At 37.6% G+C, this 11,017-nt stretch overlaps 1 protein-coding gene, 2 long non-coding RNA genes and 1 other non-coding gene across 5 annotated transcripts; 3 read left to right on the forward strand and 1 right to left on the reverse strand.

Moving 5' to 3' along the window:
- Nucleotides 1-3,753: 3,753 nt before the first annotated feature.
- On the forward strand, nucleotides 3,754-5,262 carry LOC149988525 (uncharacterized). The gene is made up of 2 exons (XR_016504098.1): nucleotides 3,754-4,002; nucleotides 4,461-5,262. It is a non-coding gene; the product is annotated as an uncharacterized LOC149988525 (long non-coding RNA).
- A 1,718-nt stretch (nucleotides 5,263-6,980) lies between these two features.
- LOC112285142 (uncharacterized) lies at nucleotides 6,981-8,107 on the forward strand. The gene is made up of 2 exons (XR_002970607.3): nucleotides 6,981-7,052; nucleotides 7,263-8,107. It is a non-coding gene; the product is annotated as an uncharacterized LOC112285142 (long non-coding RNA).
- Nucleotides 7,168-7,250, forward strand: LOC112285246 (small nucleolar RNA SNORD24). The gene has a single exon (XR_002970636.1). It is a non-coding gene; the product is annotated as a small nucleolar RNA SNORD24 (small nucleolar RNA).
- A 94-nt stretch (nucleotides 8,108-8,201) lies between the features above and the next one.
- Nucleotides 8,202-9,761, reverse strand: LOC112285141 (uncharacterized). Of its 2 annotated transcripts, none has more exons than XM_024525711.3 (4): nucleotides 9,606-9,761; nucleotides 9,043-9,179; nucleotides 8,789-8,892; nucleotides 8,202-8,652 (listed from the first exon to the last, which is right to left on the reverse strand). In XM_024525711.3, the coding sequence occupies exons 2-4, from the start codon at nucleotides 9,109-9,111 to the stop codon at nucleotides 8,343-8,345; spliced, it is 483 nt and encodes a 160-aa protein (XP_024381479.1). In that variant the 5' UTR covers nucleotides 9,112-9,179; nucleotides 9,606-9,761; the 3' UTR covers nucleotides 8,202-8,342. The 2 variants fall into 2 exon arrangements, with proteins under 2 accessions (XP_024381479.1, XP_090107857.1); XM_090251731.1 differs by having other exon boundaries at nucleotides 9,043-9,366.
- Nucleotides 9,762-11,017: the final 1,256 nt, after the last annotated feature.

The raw sequence follows: 11,017 nt of genomic DNA on the forward strand, positions 1-11,017 counted from the left end.
TCTTTATAGTAGTGAAAAGTTACATGCAATAAATTCTTTTGTAGAATAAAACTTTATTATTAAATGTTCTAGTAAATAATTTCCTAATTGTGTAATTGTAAAAGAAAAAAAAATGGTTGATTCTTTGCTATTGTGGTGACAATATTTCCTTTACAATAGTTTTTATGAAACATATTTTAATCTTTACATCTTTAAATGGTATTTTAAAAGCTTTGTTATTTTTTGAAAAAAAATTAGAAGCTTTTAAAATATTATATAAATTTGTATAATTATCTTAAAGTTTTTTTTAAAATACTAAAATCACTATATTTTTATTTTTTTTAATAATCTTTAATACAAGATTGTTATATAGTCCAATCTTCTAATAAAAATATAAATAAAAAAGAAATAGTTTGCATAATAATATATGATATTTTATGCTTTTAGATTTATACTAATTCTTAATATATTTTTTATCTTTTAAAATATTTTTTATCAATGTGTATTTATAAAAAATCACGTATTATTTATGAAAAGCATCTCTAAATAAAAATAAAAATAATAAACAATTGTATAAAAATTAATCTTAATATAATTTTGATAATATTTATTGAAACATATATGTAAAGTCTTAGTAGTTAAAGAATTCTTTTGGTGAATAAAAATAAGAGGTAATTTCAAGCAAAAAAATAATTATTAATTTTTTTACAATAAATTAATTTTTGAAAAATAAAGTATATAACTAATTTATTGTCAAACTTTATTTTTGAAATTATTGTTAATATTGTACATGCTTTTATGTACAATATTGTTTAAAAATAAATTAAATTATCTATAATTTATGTAATTATAGATAATTTAATTTATGTTGCATATATAAAATTAAATTAAAAATAAACTTACAAATTTTATTTTAAAAGAAAATACCAATAAAATTTTAAAAAAATAAATTTTTTAATTTTGAAAAAAGTTTAGCACTTGTTAAAGTTAAGTCCTATAGAGCATAAAAATCAAAGAGTTGAATGTTATTTTTACAATATTCTGTATGACAACAATGCCTAAAGCATGCAACCATTAGCATCACCAGGTATTCTTCTAAGCATAAATCAATGTTTAACTATCATTAATTTGGTGATAATTAGTCCTAAGTCTTGAATCAAAGAATAATACTCATAAGCATTTCCACTAAAATACTTCAAATAGGCATATAAAATGCAGCGATGCATGAAACAATTTCATGAAAAACTTGCTTGAATCATGTTATATAATATTAGCAATCTTTTAAGCTAAGATCAGTTCTTCATTAAGTACTTGCTGAATTGCAAGTCAATGTATCATTGATGTCTCACAATACCTTATGTTTGATAAAATAGAATTTATGGTCCTATTTTTAATCAACAGCTTTTATTGATCTTTCTAAATAGTTTCTTTGGACGAAATAACTTGAAGAGAGTTGTTTGTGTTAATTTCTCTGTGCACCAATGAAAATATTATTAGCATCCTATTATTTGCAATGTGTGTAAAGTTGCATGATGGTAGGAAATTGTAGTTACAGAAGTATAATCTACATACTTGTTTAAGAAGCACTCACATGCTTGAATTTGCTTTGCTAGTCATAGCTTTGGCATAATAGTGTACAACAAGTAACAAAGGTAATGCTAGTTTGGTCTAGTGCATAATGGTATGCACTGACTTAATTTTTTTCAATATAATATGGACAACCCATTTTCAATAAAATAAATAAATAAATAATCAACTTATATTGAATAGGAATAAAAATGGGGAAAAAAAAAAGTCTCTATGTAGGACAGTAGAAATTAGGACAATTCTAAGTATTTTTACATAATATGTCCTAATAAAAAATTATATTAACATTTTAGCTGAAGATTCTTTTCAATCCATTTTATACATATAGACCTAATTTTGATTGGTAGTGGGTTACAAAATCAAAAATCCAAGTTTTACAAAACCATGATGTGTGGTACTTATTAATGCTATCAAGAGAAGTGTGGCATCTAATTATACTATTATTCTTTTCCAACCAATCAACAATTACTACCTATTGATAATTCATGCAAATCCATTTCGAGTACAATGAATTTTATTTATTGTTCATATCTCAACATCATTTTAATCAGCACACTACCTATTTTCAAACAATAGAAATGGAATTTTTTTAATCGATATCAAACCTAGTTGCCCTATCTAACGGAAATAGTATACCTTACATGTTGAAAATGGGAGGTGGTTGACAATGGGTCATCTATCATAAGGTTGATATGTGCTAATATTCTCAAAGCATTTCATTGATAGTGTCAGGATGGTTAGATACAAAGAAAGCCTTCTCTACGCAATCTTTGACGACAAAGAAAGCACTCTGATTACGTCAAAGGGTGCCCACACTAAATCCAAGTGAGTTCAAATTGGACCAAGTTATGAAGCCGCCCGACAACCTTTACACTTGCCATCACTCCACAAAACCTTTTAATAGCAAGGAGAATTGCAACTAACATGCATCATCAATGTTGTGAACTCCTTGTGGCCATCACTGCTTCCTCGGTCCTCGTGGTCTGTTGCTTCCTCCAGCTTCGGTTCAGTAATACAGAGCTCGATCCCCCTCTTCACCGCCTCACTCTTCAAGGGTGCAGGGTTTCGCCGTGTATTCCTTCAGGAAAATCATTTGACGAGCAAGGCTTTCAACTGAGGTGCGTCATCCTTCATTTTTCCGGCTTACAAGCCTTCCATCGAAACATTGTTTGTGCGCGTGGAGGTGTGGTGTTTTTATGTTGTGGTGGAGTTATCGCCAAGCTGCCAAGCAATGACAAGCGCCGGGAGAAGGAATAAAAAAGACTTGGAAGGCTTTGTACGGTATGCTTGTCCGTGCTGTGAGCGCTATGTTGCGCTGTCGGTTTGCCTGTTAGGTTCTCCTCTGAGTGGGTTTCCTTTTTGGTGACGGAGGTCGTGGTTTCAGATAGCTTGCGAAGGTAGGATCATTGTTTGATTTGAAGGATTTGGAGATTGAAGCAGAATGGGATTCCTGTTTTTGCACTTATTTTTGGATTTTGTCTATGGTGTTGGACGATCTGTCCGGCATAATCTGCCGCTATTGCAGCAGCGGTTGCAGCTGCAACTCTATATTCCGCTCTCCTCGTCACGCTAGCTAATCAATAACCGTTCGAGTGCGTGTCTGGTTCGTCGGTGTGCATTGGAGGCTGTCTTTGACTCTTTCTTTAGTGATAAAGGCTTGGTTCCAGCCTTCTGATGTATGCATACAATCTGGACTTATTCTGCATGGTAGCTTGAGTGTCGTGGTGGTGGAGTTAAGATGTGATAGCCAGATAATAGTCTTCGTTTTCATTTTCCCCCTGGTGGTGTCAGCTAAGTAAGTTGTGCTGGGGTACGTAAGATCGACATTCTGCTTTCTGCGTTGCTGTGAATGTGTTTCTGCTTCCAAGTCCGATTCCAGTTTCTTCCCCTCCCACGTGGTTGGAATCGCCATCGGTGGTAGTTGGTCCCACCGACTGTTTCGATACTCTGGTCACTGTGTGCAGGGTCTGTGAGTCCTCCAAACCTACATCAGTACCGCGTCACCCCCTTGGCGATGCTTTACGTTTCCGACAGCGCCAAGTTTTGCTATTCTGAGTGTTTACACGGCATTGGTCCTTTGACACTGCACACATTTGTGGCTGATTTGTAAGCGTACTCTCAAACTTTTCAAATGTGCTCTCTCTCTCTTCACTGTCATGAACGCGCTTCCGGGCTGCTGCATACCAGATAGATTGAAGGCCGTGGCCAACCTCTTTCCAACAAGATCTACACATTTTCCCCGTCAAAACCTTCACCCTGCGCGGTAATCTGGGACAGTGCGCTGTCTCTCATGATCACTCTTTTCTATCAAGCTTCAATCTATCGACGTTTACCTGTGGATACCTCGCTCATACCCACATGCACCTGTGCAGTGAGGTCCAGGTCGCGGAAGTACAAAGCTAAGCCGTCGAGTCTGTCGGTTCACATTAGTATGAGGTCAGTATGCACTGCATCGATACCTTGGGTGGTACTGGCACGTTTGCTTCACAGCGGTCTTCGAATTTTTACGTCTTTCATTTGGCACAATTTTAATACCTCGATTCTGTTCTCATTTTTTCGCAAGTCTTCATCTTCTCTTGTCCGTTCTGGGCACATTTCGTAGAATACATCGTTCAATTCCACCAGATCTAGTTCCATCTAAATGTGATCGTTTTGGCCCTTAACCAGTTCTCGTTTTGAGGCAAAATAATTGCAAGGTCTCACAAGAGGGATGCTTTCAGAGACCTGTCAGATCGTAATTCCAAATTGGTAACAGCACGGCTATTGCTCTGATGACCGTCGTGATGGAATGTATCATCATTAGGGCAACGGCCTGTAAAGTCATAGGAAAAACAATATACCCGCAGTGTACACGGATAGTGTGTGTGACTAATTGTATGCAAGGATGGCAACAGCAAGCGGAAATCCAAGGACATCTGAGAACAGAGTATACAAATCGAAGTTTGACACCGTCATAAAACAACTCTCAGCACTTTTTCTCCCAAATCCGACATGTACACCAGAAGCTGTATCTGCTGGTTTCGACGCTTGCAATATGGGATCGGCATAAGGCAAGTAACACGAAACAGACTCCGCGACAATGGCTTTTCTACCATTCAGGCGACATCGACTCTTGCACATGCTTAGGGCAATGCCATCATCGACAATCAGACTCGCCCGGGGTGCATCGTGCGTCGGCTGAAACAAAAACAGCAACTACCGTCACAAGGGGAACAAGCCGTATATTAGCTCTGAAAAGAACGAGCTTCATCGATCTTAGTGGTATGGTGTGTAATCAGCTGGCCGAGACCATCAAGAGTATCAAATGCACTTTTAATCATAGGCTCACACACTTCAAGCGGACAGGCATTGACGAAATAGCCGAACCGAGGAACAGAAACCACGGAGTAAAAGAAACGATCTCAACAATTAAACAACACGACTCAATCAAGCTGAATTCCCCCGACAGATCTCGAAGCGATGTAGCCAAGCCAACCAAGATTGTTAGATGAAAGTTGCGACCTACAGTTTGTATGGACGTAGATTAGGGCTTCTAGTGGTTTCTCGAAATGTGCCAGTTGGATAAAAAGTTTGAAGGATGTGGAGGTGCAAACTCCCTTGAATGAATTATAGTCAACTTTGGATGAGCACGTTCATCGAGAATGCACCAGGCACAATTTATTATGCCTGGTGCACAATTACTGATTACCAGATTCATACTTTGTTTTATTATGTGGTTGATGTTGTGATGTACAAGATGTCTACATGGTTTCGTTTTAATGAAACATGATCTATCTTTGAATGAATTGATGATTGATATATTTCAGAAGGAATATCTCGTTAGTTTGTCAAAGAAATCATATGTTTGATACGCTTTTAACACCTGCAACAACACAATTTTACCCCAAATTTGCACAGCCACCTTCCACAGCAGGGCAGTGTCGACGCTTGGAGAGACCTAGCGATCTGCCACACCAATCGCTTTACTCTTGTTACTCGTTGCTGTAAAGCCTTCATTACACCCGATCATCGTGCACGTCTCATACAACCGGGTTCTGCTCCCGGCGTGATCGGTACGCTTGCAATTCTAAGCATTAAACTGACCTCAACACATTTGAAATATTGCCCAGTACTGAAATTACGAGCATATCGCTCAAAAAACAGAAGAATCAAGGAGAAGAATAGTTTGGGAGCATGTAGCTTCTCGATCAAAGTACCTCAGCTATGTGAAGCTGGAAGTTCTGGAACCGACAGTTGCTGGTTGGGAGTTTCAATGACAACTTCGTGACTGCCGAAACCGGGCTGGCAGCATGCGCCATAAACTGTCCCCTCCCCAATAAGAAATATTCATGATCATGTATCGTCAACGGTTGTGTTACAAATTGAAATGAAGGACAACTGGAGGAAACCATAATTAATTCTTGTGGAAACACTAGTGATTGAAGGATCATGCTTCACTAATCCTATCTTTGACAAATACCCATTAATTGCAATCAATGACCGAAGTGGTGGATTTGCGAAGAAGTATCAGTTTGTAATGGCATGGGTGGAAATTATTTTTGTTGATGATGTCGCAGAATCGACTAATCGACAAATCAATAACTGGTACAGTTTCCAACTTCCCTCTACGGACTCCGTGTTTGTTGTACAAGTTTTGAAGCTGATTTTCTTCATCGATGACTACCATTCGGTGTTGATTTTGAAATGTTGAACCCACCAGCTTTTCCACACTTATCTTAATCTTACACAACTGATTTATCAGAAGTTGGTAGAGCTCATCTTTTGAGTTATGTTTGTTGCAGAAAATACGAGGGCTGTTTACCCCATCGAGTTCATTCCCAACGTCAGGCTGCCTTGTATCAACCCTCTGGTTTTGCAACTCGACCGCGAAACCTTTGAGTGGGAACGGGGGGCGGGTCGGGATGAGAGCCGGGAACGGAGGGAGCGGGGTTGGGAACAAGCGGGGCTGAGAACCATGATTTTTCTAGTGATGGTTAAGATAGGGTGGTTCGATTTAGTAAAAGGGTGGGTTTATTTAACATTCCCCTAAACTAAAGTTTATATTTTTTAAGAATATATTTAATTATGTTTGTAGTGTGTATGGAATAATTTATTGAAACCTAGAATTGTCTATAAAATTATATCTGCATTCTTGATGTTTTTATCTCGTTAACATATTGATAATCAAATTTAATTCAATGTGTATTTGGAACTAAATTACGAGAACAATAGGAAATGATTTAAATAAAGCATCAGTTTATGCCTTTATTTGTGTGAATACCTCTACAACAAGCACATGGTGTATGCTGGATGAATAATTCATCTCCGGAAAACCATAATTCTTTCACATAACATTCGTCGGCACTTATCGACATCATGCTTTCCATTCAATGGACGCACTTCCAGAAACCTGCAGAAACCCTAATACGTGTGAATATAAACCCTAGCTCTGCCGTTCTGGGTTGTCTATCTTGGTACGCTTTGCTGCATCTGTGAGAGATATGGAGGTAGTTACTGGTCCTGTAGTGTTTTGTAGATTTTTGTTAATGTTATTTCTTGTAGTTCTGTCTGTCTTTTCCTCACATTGGCATCTTGCCAATGCTTGTCCGTTTGAAGTGTGTGAGCCGATGATTAAAAGTGTATTTGCTACTCTTGATGGTCTCGACCAGCTGATTACACACCATACTACTAAGATCGATGAGGCTCGTTCTGTTCAGAGATAATATACGGCTTATTCTCCTTGCGACGGTAGCTGCTGTGTTTGTTTCAGTCGACGCACGATGCACCCCGGGCGAGTCTGATTGTCAATGATGGAATTGCCCTAAGCATGTGCTAGAGCCGATGTCGCCGGAATGGTTGAGAAGCCACTTGCGCGAAGTCTGTTTCGTGTTACTTGCCTTATGCCGATCCCATACTGCAAGCGTCAGAATCCGCAGATACAGCCTTTTGTTACTTGGTTCTGTGTCGTTTTATGGGGATTTGGATACCTTTGTACTCTTTGTACGTATCCGTCTCACATTATTTTAGTTGACCTGTTCTCGAATGCTCTAGGAATTCCTCTTGTTTCAACTTTCGATTTACAATGCTAGGTTTTATCTCTTTGCCCTCCCTTGTCTGCATTACTTAAACGTCGTTGCCCGCATGATGAAATGTTCCATCACGACGGTCATCAGAGCTATGGCTGTGCTGTTAACAACTTGGAATTAGGATCTGACGGGTCAGTAAATTTTCTTTTCAGTGTTTACACATATTGTGCCTCAACTCTGATTCTCGAAGGGCAAATCTTCAACGAATCCTGTCATAGTGGCATAGACCAACGTCTATTGAGAGAACGTGGGTATATTACTTTGTAGTGCTCTACCCAAAGTACTCTCACAACATTCCCTGACCTACTGATACAGTACAGACAACTCGAAAAATACTGAATAAACTAAATTTCAAATTATGACACTGTAATAACACTGTTATAGAAAGTGTCATAATCTTCAATTTTATAAAGTACCATATACTTGTAATTGTTACATGGTACCGTTCTCATTAATTATAGTGAAATTCCGTACAATTACCGACCAACCATACTGTACCCCATTTGTTAGTGTAAATTGATCATAATCATCAAGTGACAAATTCAATCATCAGTTCTTAAGTCAATGATATATCGCATTCAACACATTCCATGCATGTAACATCTTGTAAAATACAGACGTTCTTGCGGTCCCTATTCAGCCTTGGCTTGTTGCAATCCTGCTTTCTATACAAATCTATTCATGTAACCCCTTACTTCACATGCATTAGAACTAATTCCCCTTTTTCTTCTTCTTTATAGAAACTGTGTCTGAGTATATCAATGCGGGTCTGACATCCGCACAGGACCTCTTCTTAAAAATTGAAGTGCGGCTATCGTCCTCCTCGTCCTCGTCCTCGTCCTCGTCAACGTTATTGCCCACTTCCGCTTCTTCCCTGAAATTACTTCTCTCCTTCTGGCCTCTCGGATAACCCGACGCGGTCTTAGACATAGGCACCAACTTAGCCCTAAGTTTACGGTCGATTTGACTGCTTACATGATTGGCTTGCGAATGTGAGAGATACTTGGCCCCTAATCCTAGCCTGGAAAAATACAACGACGTCAGTCACTTGCAAGACATGAAAAAGTTTGTCAAATACGAAGAAAGGACCAACAAGAAGTCTCTCAAAATATCCAATATGAATACTAATGTTTAAGATTTCAAAAATCCAATCTTACCTCAGTGGCCGAACATCGGGAATGCCATCCTCAGGCAAACCTTTAGACTCTTCTTCCACGTTGAAATCAGCTCCTCCAGACATCTTCTGAACCCATGAACATGCCTGTAACATCCCAAGTTCTTTAATCTCAAAGTAAACCCCATTACCCTCAAATTCAAACACGGGCCCCTCGTTCTTAAATAAAACTTAGAAAAAAATTGTGTCATAGAAAAACTCCACAAGTGGAAAAACACGGAGACAACAGCAGCTTACCAGATTAAAAGCTTTCTTGGTGACAACAACATCCGGTTGATTTTCATCCTTGTTAACGTTACGATTCATATCGACGTGGGCAGAATCAACCAAACGCGAGTTGGTATCTCTGCTGCACTCTCGAAACCTGCTTACGTCTGCTTAAAGCTAGGCATAAGTACACGTCAAAATGCACCCGAAGTGGAGAAAAAGTAGTGTAACCCTATGTCGTGCTAATCACCCAATAATTCCGTGGAAAACAGAACACGCCAGGGTACAGTTCTTCACATATGTCCATCCAGAGCCATCCCAGGATTCCGAGACCAGAATTCAATCCAGACATCCCTGGTAAAGTTGGGGAAAAACCACGAAAACCTCAGGAAAAACCACGAAAACCTCAGGAAAAACCTCTCATTCCGCCACACTAACCAACTCTCACCGTCGGTGAACCTGTCCTCAGACCTGACCCCTGCGCAACCCTTGCGGATAATCACATGATGCTCAAATCTCGCCCTGCCACGCCTTCCAGTCAAAACACAAAGACTTCCCACTCATTCCCTTGAGGAAAGCAAACCAGCACTCACCGCAGTATTTTCTCAATAACTTGACTCAAGCCCACTCGCTAACCGTGAGAAACCCGAATCTCGTAGCTCAGTGATGATAGCACCGGCAAACCAGGATCAAACCACAGCAGTATCCAGCAGGTGATAGGGCATGGACCTCGCAGCGGGCATGGAAGCAGGTCAGTATGCAAACCAAACCCTAACTGGGAGCAACGATGAAATGCTCGCAGGCGAGTCCGCCGCGTTCGCATCTTCGTTAACGTTTTTGTATGGCATGGCTCATCTCATCAGCTTCGAACGCGTTCCCTGTTTGTTTGGGGATCAGCCCTTGTTTGCATGCAGCATTAAGAAAACGAATACAAAAAGTTGAACTACACTCTAAAACATTTTTATCATTTTAGCTTTTAAATTTTTTAACAATATGTATTTTTCTTCATTTTCTGTTTTACATGATTAGATAATATTTTTTTATTAAACCTCTAAAAAAGAAATAGGTTATGAATTGAAATGGATGAGAGAATCTTACCAAATACAAAAATTAATATATTATTTCTTAAACCTTTTTTATGTACATTTTTTAAGTCATTTATATAATTGAAAACTAAAATATTAACAACTCACTTTCTACATTCCAAAATAGAAGTAATTAATCTTTAATGACATTGTTGCAAATAGGATTGTAGCATCATAATGTACAAAGCCAAAATACATGGTTTTAGAGTGTGATTATTAAAGTTTAAGTGTAAAGATAAGTAGTACCAATATGTTGCTAATGCCTTGTAAATAAACAGAGATATAAATATCAAAGACAAAAATTTCTATCAACTTATAACAACTATACAATATTCAATAATAATGTATTTTATTTGTAGTCAAGGGTCATTCATCGAAACATCATAGCAACAACCTTCATAAAATAATACTAGTGTTGGGGTGCCTTTGTAGAACTGTCTCCAAACTTCACTCAATGAATTATTATCAATGGTATTTAATCTAAAGTTGAGAGTTTTATCTTGTAAATTTAGGAGGTGATGCTCTTTTTTGAATGTGTGTTTTTAGATTTTATAAATTGCATCATTGAGAAACTGTAAAATGAAAGATCAATAAAAGTTGTTAATGCAATTATAAAAAATTAAAACTCCATCCATATGTGAGGTCATACTCTTTTTAAAATAATTTTTTAAGACTTGTGTGCTACATCTTTTGAAGCAATGTATCTTCTCTTGTGTTCATCATTGTTGGACTATCATTGCCATCTTCGAACTATCAAAACAAGAGTATATATCAAAAAACTAGAACAATTTAGATTATTTATCTATATAAATATTCACTTTAAAGATTTATTTATAATGATATCTAATTCAACAATAGTTTATCCTAAAACACATTCCTATATTTTAAGTAAATAATGTATAAATGTATAATTTAACATA

Source organism: Physcomitrium patens, chromosome 7, assembly GCF_059467195.1.
Source record: "Physcomitrium patens ecotype Gransden chromosome 7, ASM5946719v1, whole genome shotgun sequence".
NCBI lineage: Eukaryota > Viridiplantae > Streptophyta > Bryopsida > Funariales > Funariaceae > Physcomitrium > Physcomitrium patens.

Bases quoted from the DNA above. Each gene is read 5' to 3' on its own strand.
- LOC112285141 (XM_024525711.3), bottom strand. From the start codon at position 9,111: ATGAATCGTAACGTTAACAAGGATGAAAATCAACCGGATGTTGTTGTC. The intron at 8,893-9,042 runs GTAAGCTGCTGT...GGGATGTTACAG, and splicing joins CCAAGAAAGCTTTTAATCTG to GCATGTTCATGGGTTCAGAA. The intron at 8,653-8,788 runs GTAAGATTGGAT...GTATTTTTCCAG, and splicing joins CCCGATGTTCGGCCACTGAG to GCTAGGATTAGGGGCCAAGT.